The sequence below is a fragment of the Vicugna pacos genome, chromosome 20 (genome assembly GCF_048564905.1).
Source record: "Vicugna pacos chromosome 20, VicPac4, whole genome shotgun sequence".
Taxonomy (NCBI): domain Eukaryota; kingdom Metazoa; phylum Chordata; class Mammalia; order Artiodactyla; family Camelidae; genus Vicugna; species Vicugna pacos.
The window spans coordinates 24,125,826-24,146,330 of NC_133006.1; the positions used below are offsets into that span (position 1 = coordinate 24,125,826).

At 42.9% G+C, this 20,505-nt stretch overlaps 2 protein-coding genes across 2 annotated transcripts in view; one reads left to right on the forward strand and one right to left on the reverse strand.

The window, feature by feature from the left end:
- Nucleotides 1-733: 733 nt before the first annotated feature.
- Nucleotides 734-7,825, reverse strand: MUC22 (mucin 22). The gene is made up of 4 exons (XM_031688322.2): nt 7,772-7,825; nt 4,679-4,929; nt 3,070-3,578; nt 734-1,223 (listed from the first exon to the last, which is right to left on the reverse strand). The coding sequence occupies exons 2-4, from the start codon at nt 4,743-4,745 to the stop codon at nt 1,143-1,145; spliced, it is 657 nt and encodes a 218-aa protein (XP_031544182.2). The 5' UTR covers nt 4,746-4,929; nt 7,772-7,825; the 3' UTR covers nt 734-1,142.
- Nucleotides 7,826-11,823: 3,998 nt separating this feature from the next.
- Nucleotides 11,824-20,505, forward strand: part of SFTA2 (surfactant associated 2) — a 40,735-nt gene continuing 32,053 nt past the window's right edge. The window contains exon 1 of the mRNA XM_072945408.1: nt 11,824-11,987. Within this exon, the coding sequence (XP_072801509.1) occupies nt 11,907-11,987 (81 nt within the window). The 5' untranslated portion in view covers nt 11,824-11,906. The remainder of the gene's footprint in view (nt 11,988-20,505) is intronic.

The window sequence follows — 20,505 nt, forward strand, 5'->3', positions numbered from 1 at the left end:
ACCATAATTCCATTATCAGACAAATGGTGGAGATGCTGATAGCAGTGGCTAGGAGGGCAATGAGTAACCAGCCATCTTCAAAAGTCTTTGCTTTCTGCTTTTAGTCCTGAACTCATGGAGCTGTTACACTTAATATTTTGGCCTTGTCTGTGGTCTTAGCCATCTTAAGCATCCTTTGTAAGCCTTTCTGTGAAAGAAATTCCACCTCAATGACTCACAGGGACAGAGGTGTTCTCCCAGTCAGAGGTCAGATCAGGACCTTGCTTTCCTCATTTCATACCATGATTGAGATGGGACTCAGCTATTTGCTACGGTGGCTTGTCCCCACAGTGAGTGACTAGTTGGCTACATCCTGTAGACACGGCTTTTTGGCCTGGGTGTTGGGAGGGCTTGGGTGTGGTGCTTTCGAGAGAACAGAAGCTGTTATCCTTCAGCTCGACAGACTGCCATGAACAGACAGAAAGGCATGGAATGTTTGGCCCATGCTAGGCAGTTAATAATTATTTCATTAAATGAGTGAATTTAGATATGTGACCTAGACAGAAACAGACAAACATTTGCTTTATTTCTTTGATCAGGCTTAATAAATCTCTTTTTTTCCTTCATTTGACTAATTTTTAAATTGAAGTATAGTCGATTTACAGCGTTGTGTTAATTTCTGGTATACAGCACAGTGATTCAGTTTATATATGTGTGTGTGTGTGTGTGTGTGTGTGTGTATAGAGAGAGAGAGGGGCCTTTTCATATTTTTTTTCATTGTAGGCCATTAAAGGTATTGAATATATTTCCCTGTGCTATACCGTAGGACCTTGTTGTTAAGAATGTCTCTTATATTTGAGTTGTGTGTGTCTCCCCCAAATAGTTTTTAATGACTAAACCTGGTAGATAGGAAAAGGCAATTTTCCTGAGGCTGTAATCATGGCCAGACAGAATTAGGTGATACTAAGAGCAGACAGGCATTCTTCTGAGTGTCCCTAACGTGCTTATCCCCAGGGCCAGCTGCCTTCTTCATCTGGTGGTTCCGGGGCTCCAGATGGGGGGTGTGGAGGCCCGAGGACACACACCCTGCTTCATGGTCCCGTGGAGGCCGACAGAAGTCTGATTTGCTCTATAACCAGCTGTAGTCACTGCCGGAATCTTCTTCATGGAGTGCTCCGATCCATGACAGGGGGGTGATAAACAGCTCCGTCGGGTGGATTAAATGGATGCAGGAAACAGTTTTTCTAGAGTGAAAGAAAGCGGTTTGGTTTCAAGACTTGGTTTGTCCTTTATGCTGTACACCAGAAGTTGACACATTGTAATTGACTATACTTCAGTTAAAACAATTACCACCACCAAAAAAAAAAAAAAAAAAGACTTGGTTTGTCTTTTAACCCTGGTGGTTGTGATTTATCAAGATCCATCCAGTTCATCTCTCTGACTCCTTCCTATTTACCATTTTCTTCAGATCCTGACACTTCCCACAAAAGAGACACAACTTCCAAAAATGTTGATGTCATGTGGGAAAAATAAAACTATTTTGATCAGTGGAATTGTGGGGAGGAATGGAAATAAAGATAATTCATATTTTAAAAACTTTTTTTGTCAAATGTTTGAAAGTTTAAAATTTAGCAAGTTCGGGAACACAGACTTTCCCCTTACTTCCTGTACCCTGAGACTTTTGAACCATCTCTTGTTTTCAGTCTCTACAAGGGGTTAAGAAGGTGCCAGTGATCACTCAGTGCCACACTTAGAGGCTGGTTTGGAGGGAGGAAAGGACCCACCAGCCTGGAGCAAGGGAATCTGACTTTTCATCATGATTCACATGATCAAAAGCTCACTTGTTTGTGATCACAATGAAGTCAAGAAGGTCCTCCCTCTACTGATGAATATTGAATGTGACTCATGCGTGTGCCAAGTAGATACTGAAGCTTTCATTTTGTCAGCCGTCCTTCAGAATGCCCTAGTTTCACAGTGTGATTTTGGTGAGATTAAACCATGAACATCTCAACTGAGCAGAGCATTACTTTTGGCTTAATCACACTTATAAACCGATCCCGAGTTGTGGGTCTGCTGCTTGGGCCAGAGGTCAGTGCACAATGGCATCAGTGACCAACAAGAATGATTGAGGGTTTTTTTTTTTTTGAATGAGGTTTTAATGACCTGTATGAGCTAGCTAATTGTGTAAGCCGCCCCTTGCTAAGATTCCACCATAGGATGACACCAAAGGACCGGTCCTTCCCCATCCAGCAGAGACCAGAAGTTGAAGGCTTGGATTTTAATACTTGTTCTTCTTCTTCTTTTTTAAATGGAGGTACTGGGGACTGAACCCAAGACCTCGTGCATGAGGCATGAGCTCTACCATTGAGCTATAGCTTCCCCCCAAGGCTTGGATTTTAGACCAAAAGTCAGCAAGAGGAAGTCACAGGCTGGCACAGAGTCCTTTTATCTCCTTTTGTAGAAACGAGGCCCCTCAGAGACATTAAAAGACCCAGAACTCCCCACTGAGAGCTGTCACGCATTGTCTCTCCAGGAAAGAGTAGCTGTTCTCATTAAAACCTACCCAGTCCTGATTTTAATGATCTTTTGCAGAATTTCAGGGTGGGTGGTATTAATACAAAACAGCACAATTTCTGACACAAGTGGCCATCTAAAATGTTTCCATTTTCTCCTGTTACCCCTCAATTTCTCATCTCTGAAAAGTTCCAAACATCTATCTTTAACCTTATAGTTTAATCCTTGCTCCAGCTCTCACCATGTCTCACTATATTTGTGTTTTTGTGGTCCTCTTTCTGTCCATTTTATCTCTCTGCATGCTCTCTCCCCTTCCCTCTTCCTCTCCTTTCTCCCTCTGCCTTTTCCACCTTCCTCCCTCCGCCTCTTCCACCTTCCTCCCTCCCTCAGTTCTGCCCTCAATTTTTATGCTTCCCTTTCTTTCTCTCCATCTCTGTCTCTCTGTGTCTTTGCAAAGCTCTATGCAGGTGTCCTCATGCCTGATGATTTCACACGCCTCAGTTCCCAATGCCACCTCATCCTCCTCAGATGCCCTGTTCCCATAATGTCCTTAACATTTCAGGGCCAAATACTCACCACAAGGAAGCCAAATCCAACAAAGAGTGCAACAGTGACAGCAGTGGCAGCCAGGGAAATGAGGATGATTCTGATGGGTGTCTGGAGCCCAGGGGGTTTCACTGCCGTCACTGAATCTGTTTCCTCTGGGTGAGTGTCTGGGTGTTTACTGGTGTAATTTTCTGTGTCTTCAGTCCCTGGTTCTGAAGTGGTGTAGTCCTCCATGGTCCCTAGGTCTGCTGTGGTGTAATCCTTTGTGGTCCCCAGGTCTGCTGTGGTGCGGTCCTCTCTGGTCCCCGGGTCTGCTGTGGTGCGGTCCTCTGTGGTCCCCGGGTCTGCTGTGGTGTGGTCCTCTGTGGTCCCCGGGTCTGTGGTGGTGTAGTCCTCCATGGTCCATAGGTCTGCTGTGTTGTCCTCCATGGTCCCCAGGACTGCTGTGGTGTAGTCCTCTGTGATCCCTGGGTCTTCAGTGGTGTGGTCCTCCCTGGTTCCTGAATTCAAGGTGGTGTAGTCTGCAGAGGCTCCTGTGTCTGTAGAGAAAGTCTTTTTTAATGTGGATCATTGATGCCCATCATCATCTGTTCTGCTTAATATTTTTCATAACTTTCTTGCCCATTCAAATGATATCTTTCCCCATATAATGTGGTTGGACTTATTTGAGTTAAGTATCATCTGATATTTTAGATTTAATTCTGATTAAACGTATCCCACAAGATGCCCTACAATATGGAGTATCCAGATCTAATTCATGTCCTTAGACGGTCTTCTCATCCAGCCTTTGATTCTCCCTTTGTGGTTCTGGTCTCTTTGTAGACCTCACCTCCCCCTGCATTGGTATGTCAGCAATCCAGCCATTCTGACTCCACGTTTGTATGTGTTGCCTCTCATCCAGGTATGCCTGGGTCTCTGGTAGACAAGTGAGGCAGGAGCTATGACTTTTATTAGAGATTAAATTCAGGTCATGGGTTGGTATATGATTTAGAATGAGGCATCTCCCGGGTTGGATCCGGGGCAGAAGTGGCAAGATCGAAGGCAGGTAATAGTCAAGGTGGTCTGAGGGTAGGAGGAGTCATAGGGGTGGTGAGTGTGGTTTGGCTGGGGTTGACAGCAGCACTGAGTTGGATATAAGTAGAAGGAAGAAATTAATCTTTTCCCCTCCCACCACCCCCACCTGCAGGGCATCAGGACTGAGAGTATTTACTCTCATCAATAAATGCAGCCTAAATGGCATAAATTTTAGAGTCTTGGGTTCCTTTGCCCCAGAGAGTTCATCCTACCTGCTGCTGATTCCCCCAAATTCCTCAAATAAGGCTCAAATCTTTCATTTCTTAAGGAAAGTTGAAATACAGGAACTTAAAGTCTAAACAATCAAAATCAGAGAATTTCCTTAAGAGAAGATGCTGGAAAGAGATGAACAGGAACCCTGGGAACACTGCTTCCCTGTGATAGGGAGTTTGGGGCAGGTCACTAGGTCCAGAGATCCCCAAGGTCCTCTCATCTATCCTGTTAACTTCACTCAAGACTGACCCTGCCTGAGTCCTAAGAGGACCTTCTCCAAGGATCCCGATCCCCACATCTCCAGACCCTGGGGAACTTTTGTGCCCTTTTCTCCAAAAAATAGTTCACTCACCCAGTTCTAAACACCCAAAGAGAAGCAGCAGCAGAAGAGATGTGGCAGGGCATTTTCTTGTTTTCATCGCTAGAGAATCCACATGGGCTGGAAGCCAGGATGTCTTTTCCTCCCTCCTCGCTACTTTTTCTGTCTTCCCTTCTCCTTAAGTGCACAGTGGCTGTGACGTTTATATGAGCTGCTGCTAAAGGAATCAGGAAGCCTGGGTCTTCTTTCCTTCTTTCAGGGAGGAACAACCGCTCCTCTACTCTCTGTCAATCAAGGGAATAAGAATCTGTTAGAGAGGAGTGACAGGGCGGAAGAGAGATGTCACAGATGCAAGAAGAGGATCTTGGCTCTGGTCCAGGGCCCAGAGTTGAGCGGTAACAGGGGATCAAGCTTGTCATCATGGGTGGCATCACTTTCAGATGCAGAGCCCTAGGCAAAAGCTGTCCGCCACACCATGTCTCAGTGCTCGGAGAAGGGCTTGAACTTCCTTTTCTGCAGGTGGGCGTGGGAAGGTTGGGGTGACTAAGGAGGGTACATGCCAGGTCTGCCTGGGGGACAGTGCATGGTAAGAGGAGAACTAGATGTCAGAGGGCATAGAGCATCTTAGTCCTTAACAGGAAGGAGCATTGATGAGGGAGGTGGAAACACTCAATCTCTTTATCTTAAAACCACCCTCTTCTCTCAGTCATCCACCAAAGTCTTTTTCAGTGGCTCATCTCCCACCTGCAGTTTTACCTCCTTGCTCCTATTACTTGATTGCCCTCACCCCACTAAGCTTCCCTCAGTGACTAGATGAAATTAGTTCACCTCCAAGGGTCCCATTGGGCTTGGAATGAGAAAACCCATGCTCCTTCCTTTTCTGACTCCCATCCCGGCCTCATTCAACATTGTCCAGAAAATTATAGCAGCTTGTTCTCATTCAGAGGCAGGAAGTTTCCTGCCCTTTGGGGGGCATCTCTTTCCCAGTGTCATCCTAAGTGGAATAGGAACTAGGGATTACAGGAAGGCTGGGACAATGTTCCCGTCTCTGATGGCAGCTGATTTTATGAAAGCCAATTTAATGAATGGCCAGTATACCAAACTTAATTGATTACTTCAACTACTAACTTTATTTGAATGGATTAAATATTTTTGAGAAAAATATTTAGATAAATTAAGAAGGTATTTGTTGGGGGGGAGGATATAGCTCAGTGGTAGAGTACGTGCTGAGCTTGCATGAGGTCCTCGTTCAACCCGCAGTACCTCCATTAAAAAAATCATAAATATACCTAATTACCTCCCCCACCAAAAAAAAAAAGAAAAGAAGATATTTGTATATAGTTAATATAACTGATGAATATATTTTAAAGGATTATCTAAGGAAAAGATACTATTTTTTAAGGCAAGGGCTCAATTTGCATATAGTAAAATTCACTTTTGTTCATGTAGAGATCTATGAAGCATTTTTTGTTTTGCTTTGTTTTAAAATTTTTTATTTTGAGATAATTTTAGATTATAGGAGAGTTGTAGACATAGTACAGAGAAATCACATAATTTATACAATTACAGAAACTAAGAAATTAACATTATATAACACTATTCACTAAACTACTGAATTTATTGAGATTTCACATGTTTTTCCATTGATGTCCTTTTTCTACTCCAGGATCCAATCCAGGATTCCATGTGGCGTTTACTCATAGGTCTTCCTGGTCTCCTCCAACCTGTGACAGTTCCTCTGTCTTTGTCTTTCCTAATATTGACGCATTTGAAGAGTATCAACATTTTGTAGAATGTCGCAAAACTTTGATTTGTTTGATTTCTTGCAGCTAACTTGATTTATGATTTAATCAGGGTCATAGATTATTGGGAATGTTACCGCAGAGATGATGTGCCTTCTCAGTGTTCTGCATCAGGGAGCTGATGGGATCAGTGAGCCTTATTCCTCATGATGTTAATCTTGATCACTCAGTGAAGGTGACGTCTGAAAGAATTCTCCACTGTAAACTTACTATTTGTCCCCTTGTAATTACTAAATATTTTGTGGGGGGAAGATATTTTGAGACTCTACAAATATCCTATTTTTGCTTAAACTTTCACTCACTGCCTTTGGTGCATCTTACCCGCAGCAGTTATTATTGTGGGTTGGTAGTGGTGTCCCTCCTTCCTTCTATATTTAGGAATTGGGATTCTTCTGTAACGAAAGTTGTACCCTCTCCCAATTTTTTTATTTGGTTATTTAAATTAGTATGGACGCATAGGCCTTTACTGTGTTCTGTGAGTTGTGATCCAGTATTACCGCTATTTATTTTGTTGCTCAAACCTTGGCTATTGGAAGCTCTTTCAGTTTGGCTCCAGTGCCTTTTTAATATTCTGCATCCTCTTTTTAAAGTACTTTCTTCCATTTTGACATCAGAAGATGCTCTATGCTCATTTTGAATTTTCTCTGCCCAGGCCTTGGAATCAACCATTTCTTCACACATCTCTGATTTTTTTTATCAGAGAATAGTATTCAGAAACAAGATCTGGGCACTAGGTGTGCTCATTGCTGATGAAGTGTTGCTGCTTTTTGTCCCCCACAGAAATTAGAGCTAGGAAATATATGTTAAGTATACTAACTCATACATAAACACATCCCTGTATTTATTTCTGTAATTATCTATCTGTATGTGTGTAAAACAAAAGCATGAGTCCATTTTGATACCTTCAACTCCAGTCCAGCAACACAGTTCATTCTAGCTTCTCCCTTTCCCTTATTTGCAACTTCTTCCTCTGACATGGCTCCTAATATCTATAATATTTCCACTTATTTGTTCACCCTTAGTAAACCAATAGTGGCTTCAGAATTGCTAATCCATACCTATGTGAGAAAAAAAGTTACCAACTAGACTACAGTGTTTGTGCACATGCTTTCTGTCTTTAGTCTTACAGTCAAAACACTGGTTTTCAAAGCTACTTAGGATGACATCTTCTTCCCCATCCCCTTCAGAGTGATTATGTGATTCATTGTCAGCTCTGCATTCCACCTCTGCCCCTACATCTCTGTTGATTTGCTAAATTTCCATACAGTAAAATTCACTCTCTGTAGTTTACAGTTCTCTGGATTTTGATAAATCATGTACTCACCACACGGAATCTGCATCATCTCCCAAAGCCTTCTCGTGCTGTCCCTTTATAGCCCGCTCTTCCCTTGAACCCCAGATCCTGGCAAAACAGATCTGGTCTCTGCCCCTGTAATTTTACTGTCTCCAGTATGTCATCTGAATGGAATTATACAGTCTGTAGCCTTATTGTTTTGAAGATAATCTATGTATTATTCATAGATGATATCAGTAATTATTCATCAGTCAAGAATAAACTATTTTTCTGGTATATATTCTTGAATATATTCTTTCATATGAAAATTTTAATAAATATATTTTTAAGTATGTTCTTGATTATAAAACATATCATAATCAAGAAGATATTCCCAGTATCCCCTCTGCCTGTCCCCCAGTCTCTAGCTGCAGCGGGAGGGAGACAAATTGATTATTATTTAAAGAAAATAAGATAATTTAAAAAAAAAGAATTCAGAGAATTAATTTTAAAAGAATTGTTTTGAGTTTTTAGATGAGGACCTTCTTAAAACAAACTTTAAATAAAAATCACCATGGATTCTAGAGATGAAGTTTTTTTTAACTGCTGGGCAAAAGCCTGTTGAAATCCACTTTTCTTCTTGATTCCTATTTCCATGTTTTTGTGGTCTTGGATTTGTTTGTTTGTTTGTTTGCTGAGACATTACAAAGGCCTCTGGATTCCCATCCTTATGAGATTCCAGCCTCTACTTTCTACCCAGGTGATCAGAGTGTTCTCCCTTGGAAAAAAATTTGTCCTGCAACATTGTAAAATGAACTGTTGGCTTCCTGTTGTCACGGGTTCTCGCCTCCTTGGTATGGCATTCAAGGACACACAGGTCACCCTCTAGTCACATCTCCCTGTGCAGTCCCATCAAGTCCCATAACTCTTTTGACTATTCCTGTCCATGTCACACCTTGTTGTGCACAAAGTTTTCACTTGCCTGGCATTTCCCCTTCTCCTCCTTGTCAATGCCTGCTAAGTCTGTAATCCCCATCAAAGTCATCTTCTGTGTGAGTCAGCCCCTCTTCCCCTTGGTCAAGTTACATGCTTCCTCCTTGGGCACTTCAGTTTGTGTTGCTTGATGCATTGGCCTAAACTTATTTGTCTACAAATCTGTTTCCTTTACCAAACTGTGACCCACGCATTCATCCTTGTTACCCCAACTTCTCAGGGCCTGGTGCCAAGCAGGTCAGTGCTCTGGAATTATGGTGAATGGATGAATGAAGAAATGAGTGAGAAATGTGATCATTGTTTTAAGATAAAGGACTAGAGACTATTAAAGTTGAAGGGGAGATAACTGATAGACTAGTCAATGCCTTCAAGAATAAAACCATATATAGTAAAAAAAAAAAAGACAAAACCCTTTTTTTATGATTTAAATGTACAGTTTAATGAATTGTTCTAAAATAAAAATCCATGTAACCACTACCCAGGCCAAAAAACAAAAACCGGTCACTGCCCTAGAAACCTCTATGTGCCCCTTCAATTACGCGCCTCTCCATCCCTGCTAAAGGTAGCCGTTGTCCTGACTTTTACAGTAATCGCTACATCAATGTTCTTTGTACTAATGGTACCTAGCTTCGCATTCCTGAACACTCCAGTTTAATTTTGCCTGGTTTTGAGGTTTCTATTTATAAAGTGAAAATTTTTTGACCTCTTATATCTGACTTCTTTAGCTTAAAAATTAGCTTTGAAGCATTTATCCATATTGTTGTGTAACAAAAAAAACCCCTATTAAATATAACTAAAAACATTTTTTTCTGAAGTAAACTTGTAAACAGTGAAATGCACAGATCTTAAGTATTCAGTTAGATAAGTTTTTTACCTGAGAGCTTGTTTGGAGGTTCTAGCAGGAGAGCGCAGCTACTCGTATACCCTTGACCGAGGAGAACAGTCCTCCTCTATCGGGGATGGTCGTCGTCTTTGATCGACCGACCGAGTGCTCAGCTTGGGGAGGGACGCACATGAAGCAGTGAGGGAGGAAGGGGACACCCACCTAGCCAGCCAGATCAGCTGAATCAACCCTGGCAATCAATGGAATACCAGATGTTGCAGCCTGATTGCCCTCACATCCTAGGTAAGTTTTTAAAAATTTTTTAGCAGATAAGGCTTTTTTTTTTTTAAAGCCCAATATTTTATCCTTGTTTTCTTTGGAGGTGGGGAAGGGAAGTTAGGTTTATTTACCTTATTGTTGTTGTTGTTGTTGTTGTTGTTGTTGTTGTTTTAATGGAAATACAGGAGATTGAACTCAGGACCTCACACATGCTAAGCACATTGTACCAGCTATACCCTCCCTGCCAGATAAGCTTTGACAGATGTCTATTTACCTGTGTAACCAGTAGCCCAGCCAACATATAAGACATTTCTATCATCCAGAAAGTTCCCCCTTCCTAAAAATTCTCATCTCAGTGTTCTGCTCTCTGTCACTGTAGACGAGATTTGTCTTTTCTTGAATTTCATAACAAATAGAATCATATGCTAGGTCCTCTTTTGTGTTTGGCTTCTATACAGCTCTTTAAAACTGTTTTGTTAATAGTATTGCAAAATGTATGTAAACAGCCTTGGTCCTGTTAAGAAGGCTCTGGCAAAGGCCCAGCCTAAGAGAACCATAGCAAGTGCCAAGTTGTGGAAACAAAGAGGAGTGATTCATTTGCAGTGAGGGAGAATCAGAATCAGCAGAATGCATGTCATGAACACGTTGCACCAGACCCTTGACAAGGCTGTGGCTTTCAGCAAGAGCACGGCGCTGACACACAGGCTTTGTGTCCCTGTTCTGAGTGTGGTTTTGCAGGGGCTGCTGAGAGCCTGGATCCTGGTAGGGCAGGCCTGGCTAGCCTGTGCAGAAACTGGGAGCATGTTCTTCCTGCCCAGGAGGGCTGCTGGGGCTGTGAGCCCACAGGAGAGAAAGGTGGTGACTTACACCTGACTTCCCAGTGAGGAGCCGAGCCCAGACTAGACCTGAGCAGCCAAGGAATGTGGCCACTCCTGGGGGAAGCCCTAGAAGCCCCATTAGCAAGACATTCTTTACTTTACATCTGGGTGATGGCTCCCCTGAGCCCTCTTCATTATGTAACATGTACCTGTTAAGTCCAGCACCTGCCTTCTCCTATCTTCCCTGATTCCATTCTTCCATCAGCCTGGAGGCCTCCAGGGAATGAGGACAGAATGAGGAGGAAACTGGGACAGATATAAAGTCTCTGGACTTCACTCTAGGGTTATGAGAGTCGGAAGAACAGAAAGAAGAGGGGCCTTTTTTTTTTCCCCCTTTTTTGTTGATGGAGGTGCTGGGGATTAAACCTAAGACTTCCTGTATGCGAAGCATGTGCTGTACCACTGAACTTTACCCACCACCCCCTGGAAGAGGGCTCTTAATGATATAAGGAACCTCTATTTACAGTGATATACAAACACACTCACAGTCCGGCTCTCACGTATATTAGGCACAATTATTTAATAATTTATTCACAGCTGCAGCCTCCTTTTCCTGGTTTGGAAAAACCAAACGGGAAGGCAGACAGTCAGAGACTGAAGGAGAGCTGGGAGAAGCAGCCCTAGAGGCAGGACGGGGTGACACTCAGGTCCCCAGTCCCTCAGGCCAGCTCCCCACACCCACTGGATGGTGATGCTTCTGCCTTCAGGGATGCTCAGGACCACTCGTGTCTCCCAGTCAGCTCCATGGCTGCAGGAAGAAACAGGTCTCCTCTGAAATCAGTTACAGTTGCCCTCGACCCTTCTGGGACTTCATAAGAGCCATGAGGGTATGGCCATGGTGGTGGTGCGAGATCTACGCTGAAGAGGTTTCTTAGGCTCAGAGAGTTTCTCTAGAAAACAAAAGGCTGAATAGTTTCAGAGCTTTGCCCCTTCTTCCAGTGCTCTCCAGTCTCAAGCACCCTCTTCCTGCCAGCTCTCCCCACCTCGTTATTTCTTTTGACCCCTTTTTCCCCTCAGCAGTTCCGTCTGAATATGTCTTGGCTTTTCTGACCCTCTGTCTTGCTGGCTGTAACCTGGGGTTTCTGTGTCTTCCCTGATTTTTCATCCCTGTTACTCCCACAGTGACCCTGCTCTCTCTAGCCTAGTTCCTTCCTCACTTCCCTGCTCTCTTTCCCTTAGAAAAAGAGTTTCCTATACATCAGGCACTCACAAAATGGAAGAGGAGTCCAGTGAGGAGAGTCACCGCCATTGCAACCGAGGCCAGAGTGACCAGGACGACTTCCCCAGGCCTCAGGTATCCTTTAGCGTTTTCCTCTTTCCTTGGTGGGGCAGGACTTGTGCTGGTGCCATTGGAGGTTGTAGCTGTTGTATTAGTTCCACGGGGTGGTGTGGTTGGTCCAGGGGAGGTGACTGTGGTGGTCCTGCTGGATGGTGTGGTTGATTCAAGAGAGACGGCTATTGTGCTAGCATTAGAAGTGACAGCTTATTAAAAAAGGATGGCTGGTTAGTTCCATTAGAAATTGTGCTTGGTTCTGCAACTACCACTCCTGCTGTCAACAACAATAATAGCTATCACTTATTGAATGCTGACGATGTTCCGGGCGTTGTGCTAAGTGCCACAGAAGACTTAGTACTTCAAATACTCATAATACCTTCGTGAGATAGGAACTGCTATTACCCCCATTTTACAGATAGGGAAATTGAGGTTTAGAGAAGTTAAACAACTAGTCCCAGGTTAGACAGCTAGCAGGACACAGAACAGGGATTTAAACCAAGGCAGCCGGACGCTAGAGGCAGCCCTTAACTCATATTCTGGTCTGTAGCCTAGGTCGCATAACCTGGGGAGTCACGTGATCTCCGGGGTCACAGGTGTTATTCCTTCTCTATTTGTGATGCTCTCCAGATAAAGAATATAAAAGAGATGGTTGCAGGGTCCATGTGTGTATATTGAGCTCCTCTCCAGATGAACTATACCCTTCTTCTAGGGGAGACATAATCAAGGGGAAGTGTGGGAGGGGGAATAATGCGCATTTTTACTACTATCAGGTAATTATTATGCTCACAAAAGTTTGGGACCCCACGCAGCCTTGGCCCCTGGCCTGGCAGAGAACTAGCCACATGAGCTGGAGGAGGTGAGATCTCCCAGGGTTCCTGGAAGGGACCCAACCTCCTTGGTTAGTGAGTTAGAGTTAAGGTGAGGCCCGTGCTTTTCCCGTCTGCCTCATGCCTATTTTCTACCCTGTTCTGATTTTCCATCCCAGTAAACAACCCAGCTCTTGGCCTCCCGGGTGCCTAAATACCCTCACGTCATCCATGGTCCTGTGCTTCTGCTGGGTTTTCTTCCCCTTACTCTATGCATGTGTTCCTTTCTTAGTGTTGTCTGGACTGACATAAAGATTGCAAGTTTAGATTTAGGGGAAGAATCCAAAAACTTCCAACGAATGCCTCTGATTAGGGTTAGGGTCAGGGTCAAGAGGGAAACTAAGTGAGATGAGAAACTGGCCTGTGGAGAGGGGATAGATTTGTTGTGTGTTGTTCAGGGGCATAAAACAAAGGAATCAAAGCCATGTGGGGCAAATTCTGGAAAGAATTTAAGTTATTCAAGGATAGAACAGCACACCCCCTGACAATTTTAGTTAGAGGCTAGGTGACCGCCGTCAGAGATGCTGGAAATGGACCCCTGCCTACTGTGGGTGATCAGACATTAACTTTAAGTTTCCTTTCAACTCGAATGCATCTCAATCGGAGACTGATTTATTACAAAGGAAATAGGCCAGACTTCCAGGTAGAAGAGTTGTTACTGGGACCAGAATGAAGAACAAATGCTAGGTTGGACTGAAGAGAGTAGAGCAAAATATTGGTCCTTGCTCTTTGGTGAGAATGAGAGCTAACAGGACAGAGTGTGCAACCCAGGATTGGTCAACATTTCTCCCACACTCTCCTCAAATTTCAAGACTATCCTCTTCGAAACAAAAACACTCACCATTTCCTAAAAGTAGTAGAAGGTGAAACCACAGCCAACAAGCAAAGAAAGATGTTTTTCTTTTCATCTTGAGATACTCTGCCTGCCAAGCCTGGAAGGGACTCCCAGATGTGACTAAGGCCTAGAAAGGAAAGAAAAAAAAAGGTCTTGAGAAAGAAGAGTCCCAAGGTGGAGATCTGAGGCCAGAGGGCTAGGAGTTTGGGTCTCCAAAGAATGGGTCTTTCACCTGAAGAACAACACCAGGAGAGGGTCCGGGGGCTGCAGACTGGGAAGGCTGGATGCCTGGTCCCTTGGGATCCCTGCACAGAATGACACCTCATTCTTTCTCTTTCAAAGAAGGCCTTTATAGCGTCATCTGGGCTGGGCAGGGGCTGGACATGTGACCTGTCATTCTTCCAGCTGTGGGCAGGTAACAGAACACCTGAACTCAGAGAGGAGGGGTACAGAGGCCGGGAGGTACAGAAGAGTGCAGAATGACGTGGTCCCATTAGGCATGGCCTGGGGAGGAGCAGGAAGTAGGACAGGCCAAGAGGATCAAGTTGTCAAAGTGAAGGGGACTCACCCTCTGAGGCAGAGATGGGGCTAAAAACCTGTTCTAGCTCAAGACCTTGTTTCCTGGAAGGGAAATCCTGAGTAACCGGGATACTGGGCAGGTGCAGGGCGGGTGAGAAGGAAGCCCCAATACACAGAGCTTAGTGGGAAGGACACATAAAGTGAGACTCAGTATGAATGGGAACTGGGGGCCGGACCTCTGGGCGCTGGTGAGCATGCGTAGGTACACATCTTGAATGAGGGGGGAAGAGAGGCTCAGGGACAGACTCTGGGATCTCTGGGGCATAGGAGGTGGGGGTGGGGAGACTGGGGCTTGGGCTGTTGAGATGAGACCAGTGGTGTACTGGTGTCAATGTGTGCCTATTTGCAAGGAGTCCAAGTTGTTCAGTTTTCAGGATTTTTTGCAACACAGCCATCATTAAAAATTAAATTATATTAAAATAAACAAGCTACAAGGATATATGGTACAACACAGGGAATATAGCCAATATTTTAAAATAACTATAAATGGAGTATAATCTTTTAAAATTATAAATCACTATGTTGTACACCTGCAGCTTATATAATATTGTACATCAACTATACCACAATAAAAATTAAATCATATCATCTTACAGTGAACTAAATTATATTAAAAACAAAGGTAAAAATACTCAAAACTCATCACTTTCTGATAACTATAATCTATGCTCATGAAGTTATGTGCATCTACTGTGTCTGTCCGGTGGAAATAGTAATATAATGGTGTGTAATATAATAGTGTGTTGCACATCTCTTTCCAACTTCGTGTTTAGTGAAGTCTACTTAATCTCCATTGGTATCTCATTGACTTGCTACAAGCTGGACCTGCTGAAATACCCTATACCTAGAATGGAACACACACCATTAAAAGAGGGGAGAAGGTGGGGGTCCTGGTCTAGGATATTCCACCTTCAATCCGTCTCCTCATGCCTGGCTGCCTCCCCCAGCCAACATGTGTGATGTGCACACCAGGTCACATTCCTAAAGCCTCCAGCCTCCCTCTCCTAAAAGTCAGATAGGCGTGTTCTGTCTTCCACTGGGACAATCATTTGGCCACCATCTTTTCCCCTCCATTGGCCCGGAGGACATTATAGCACACAGAGAAGCCTTTACTAAATTCACCCATCTAACCTTAAACGATAGCTAGCAAAGGCTGCCTTTGCTGAACTCTGAAACGTCTCTAATGAGAAAAGCTGTTCTCCAAAATAGGACGGCCATTATTCAAACAGCATGTTAAGTGTTCATACCTGATAAGTCTGCTAATGTGTCATCTGTATTAAATCACATGAGAACACAAGTGAACGCTCTGAGTGATCCAACCCCCAGCCTAGGGAACTTCACAAATCAGTGGTTCAGATCATGGGTCTCTTGGTGGAAAAAGTTGTCCTAGATTTTGGGGATCATTATCTTAATCTATGTTTTCTCTTGCGTATGCCTAGATTGTTCCTGTGACATCTGCCTCCAATGCAGCCAGATACCTCCCAAACGAGCCATCTCCGTGCTAGTGAAACCCCTTGCTGATCACTTAGGACACACTGCAGAAGCAAGGTGGTTGGTGCATAAGATTATAAGAGCCGGCCATGAGGTGGCAAGATGTCAGAGGAGGTCATCAAGGAGATGTGACCTGGGTTTGACTCACGAGCTGGCCCTGGGTAATTGGAGGCTCCTCCTGCCCTCCCCTGTCCTTGGGATAGTTGAGCGACTCCTACACATTGGACAACCAAGAAAGTACCCACCTAAAAACGGATAGGAAAGGCTGAGACAACACTCACTGTATAACCCCCCGTTCCAGCACAGTACCTTACAGTTGGGAGGGAACACCCAGCTCCCAGCTTCTCCTTGAGGAGTAAAGCGTTTAGCCCACACATCCAGTGCCCCAACTTTTAAGGCTGCCACCAGAGGGATGGGCCTCCAGATTGCTTAGCTCTGAAAGCCAATGGGGCTTCCATTCAAGAATCCCACAAGACTAGCAAACAAGGGAGCAGTTGTTAAATGGATGTGCAAGCACTTCCTACACCTGTTCTTCCAGGCTCAGGCAGTGGGAGCAGGCGCAAATACCTATCTCCCGCTTACTGCCTGGAAGGAGTTTGTCTCCCAGCTTCTGCTTGAGGATACAGCTTCTTTATTTATTTATTTGGCAGAGGAGTTAATTAGGTTTACTTATTTATTTCTTGATTGGAGTTACTGAGGATTGAACCCAGGACGTTGGGCATGCTAAGCAGGCTCTCTACAACTAAGCTATACCCGCCCCACCCCCCACTTGGGGATACAGCTTCTAATCAGCCTAAATATGGGAACTGACTGGGATCCTCCAAGGAGCCTGCTCTCATCCCAGCTGGTCACTAGGAACCTATATTGGCATCCAACAACCCCAAGACAAGGGCTACTACTGTCCCCATTTTATAAATGAGGAACCTGAGTCATGAAGAAGTCGGGTAACTTGGCCAAACTCACAAAGCTAGTAAGTGATAGAGTCAGGAATAAACAGGCCAGCTTCAGAGCCTGTGCTCTTCACTGTTAGAGTGGGTGTCATGCAAATAGGGCTTCAAGTCTGGCTGGCCCCCTTCCTAGCTTCTTCCAACCATATTGGCTCTGCCCAACCCATCTTATGTAGAAATTCCAGAGCCATCACTGCTGGAAAGTACCTAGAATATAAGATTGCAGAAGCTCAGCCACGTGGAGTTTAAAAAACAAATGAAATAGTCATCAGAAGGCACTGATTAGGGGAGTTTATGAATTAGAAGCAGGTTGCCTGAGTGAATTGATGGGTCAGAGGTTATTTTTTGAGTGCCTGTTTGGAGAGTCAGTTCTGTTGATTGAAGGAAAGAGCACATGAGGGGCTGAAGGCTTAGCGCTTTTGTTCATTTTAGAGGGTAAGAGATTAGTTTATCACAGGGTTAAGAATTTCAGGAGCCAAACACTCAGGGAAAGTAGACAATTTGTAAACATTCAGCATAGATTTGAAATTCATCCTGCTGAAAGTTTTATTTGAGCAGTGCCTGAGTTCCAGCTTCTCACTGCCGTGTCCTGACTCAGGTCTTGAACCTGCCTGGACAGGAGATCTGCTTTCTCTTTCTGCTTTTAGTTTATTCTCAATTCAAGTGGACTTCTCGTCATTACAAGGAACCTCAAAACTACCTCCCTATAGGGCATATCGTTTATCAGAAAATGAATAAGACTAAAAGAAACAATATTTTCTGTGAAATACAGACCTATATGGTCTATGCTTATGACCCATCTTCCTATAAGCTGCTCACACCACCTCTCCCAGTAGTCATCCTTGGATGTGGGGCTAGAGCTCTCTCATGAAATTGCTTAGACGTCAAGTATCTTTTTTTAAAATTGTTTTTATTGGAGTATAGTTGGTTTATAGTTGTGTTAATTTCTGGTGTTCAGCATAGTGACTCAGTTATACATATGTATACATTCCTTTTCATATTCTTTTTCATTATAGGCTATTACAAGTTATTGAATATAGTTCCCTGTGCTATATAATAGGACTTTGCTATTTATCTATTATATATAACAGTCAGTATCTGCAAATCCCAAACTCCCATTTATCCCTCCAACACCCCTCCTTCCTCCTGGTAACTACAAGTTTTTTTGTTGTTTTTTTTTTGTCTGTGAGTTTGTTTCTGTTTGTAAATAAGTTCATTTGTGTCATTTTTAAAGATTCCACATGTAAGTGATATCATATGGTATTTTTCTTTCCCATTCTGGCTTATTTCACTTAGTATGACAATCTCCAGTTCCATCCATGTTGCTGCAAATGGCATTATTTTATTCTTTTTATGGCTGAGTAGTATTCCACTGTATATACGTACCACAAGTTCTTTACCCAATCAACTGTCAATGGACATTTAAGTTGCCTCCATGTCTTGGCTATTGTAAATAGTGCATCTATGAGTGTTGGGTGCATGTATTTTTTCGAATGAGAGTTTCATCTGGATATAACCCAGGAGTGGGATTGCTGAATCATATGGTAAGTCTATTTTTAGTTTTTTGAGGAATCTCCATACTGTTTTCGTAGTGGCTGCATCATCAAATATCTTGAACCACCATTTGTGTAGAAATGTCTTTATGTGCTTGAGCAATGGTCTTCAATTTTTCCTTTCATATCCTCTGAAAAAGAATTTTGAAAAACTATATTCCCTCATCTGCTTATGTTTAATCTAATGTTTAAACCAAAAAGTTAATAATTGCAAAGAATGCACTATCTACTGTCTTGAATATATAAACATTGAAATAAAACAGTTTTACTACTCTTTAAAATGTTTTAACTAGACTCTAAGCATTGCAGCACCTAAATATTCACCATTATCCTTTTAAATAACACAATAAGCAAGTTCTTCCTCAACAATCCAGGGTTTTTCATAGTTCCTTCAGCTCTGTGAACATTTTTCTTCCCCCACATTATTCTACTGTAATATGTTTTGCTTGCATGATTCTTGCTGATCACCCTACTATGCCTTCCTGTACCACAAGATATGTTTACAAACTTAAACTTTTTCCTGTGTCTTGTCAGACTCTAAGTGTTAAGTTTCTCAGTCCTCAATAACCTTTTGGTGAAAAGTAAATGAAAATTTTTTCCTATGCAATGTTTTTCTCCATCCCCTGCAACTCTGCAATGTTTTCCTCTGTTTTCAAGAAAATGTGAAACATCAACCTACCCAATATAAAAAATAAAAACAAAATTTATAGCGTGCTACCAAATGCAGGACTATTCTAAGGGCTTCCCAGCAACCTCGTGAAGTGGGTACTATTATTGCCTTCATTTTTACAGATGAACACACTGAGACCCAGGAGAGTTAAGGAATTTGTGCAAGGTCACACTGAGCTTAGATTTGAAACCAGAAATTCTGATTCTTCAATCTGTGCTCTTAGCTGACATGTTGTATAGTTTCTCTATCTTCCTTTCACCTTAAGAGGTAGCATTAATCAGCTGGAAGTAAACACGGAACGCATAGCATCTTTCTCCTTGAAGTCATGCAAACTATCCAACTGTACTCTAGACAAAGAAACTCTTGAATGGAACACTCTTTCTTCTTATGGAGAATGATGTACAAGCCAGGGAAGTGGGCTTCAGAGTAAGTTGCTGTTTCCCAGCAAATCTTTACAAATCCTGAATATCCTGGAACAGGCAGACAGATGAGGTGGGTTGCCCTGCTGTAGGGTTTTCGCCATGGTTAAATAAAGCACTGTCACCCTTATTACTTCTCACTGATGCTGTGTTTGCTCTCCTTTCATGAAATGCTACCTCAGGAGGGATGCATTCTTTGACAGGGGATGGAAGAGAAGAAATTGTCAAACAGAAATCTGTATTACTCCTGCTACTTCACTCTATGATATAGCTGAATAAGTAACATCTTAACGTGTACCAAAATTCCCAGTTTGTTACACTTCACTTAGCCCCTAACAGGATTTATGTGAGGCAAAGGAAAACATGAAGCCCTACTCTGGTATACGATGCCTAAATTAGAAGGGATTTTGAGTTATTTCTTTACTTGCACCCTGGAATTTTCTGCACCCTAGGGAAGTGCACCATAATAATATAGGAGCTAGAAAGTAAAAAGTGGGTGGCTATAGAAGGAAATCTAAAAAATTACAACTAGCTGATGCTCTGCAGGAAAAGAAATATACATGGAAGTTGAAGACCTGGAAAATGATACCTGTAAGACATCCCATACCTGCATAATACTCTTTAGAAAGTCTTCCTGTACCTCGAAGAGTTTGGGCAGATTCCATTTAAAGATTAGACCAACAGTGCAAAGGCACTTAACTCTGTCCAATTCCTAGACTTCTGCTTGGGTCAAATATGCTTGGTGGGCTGGGGCTTTGTTGGGTTAAAAATGCTTTGTCCAAGTAAGCGGATCTCATGATGAAAGTTGAGTAATGATGCTTCCTAACTCTGCATACACGCTCTAGTTGCTGGGAGTAGCGAGATGTTTACAGCGTAACCATGTGAATTAACCATAAGCTGAATTGCTCACCATGGTTTCCTCCCTTTTCATCTCCCTCTATCTCAAAGTGCCATTGCTTTGAGTCGTTTGCTGTTTACCTTTGGAAATCAAACATTTTATTTACACAATATACCTAGTAATAATATTTTTACAACTTACTGAGATATTTATATACCATATAGTTTACCTGCTTAAAATAGATAAGTTAACAGGTTTTAGTATATTTACAGAGCTCTCATTAGTGAGTGCTTGCAATTTGCAGACTAAAATCTTTCTTCTCTTCTGTCCTTTTACTT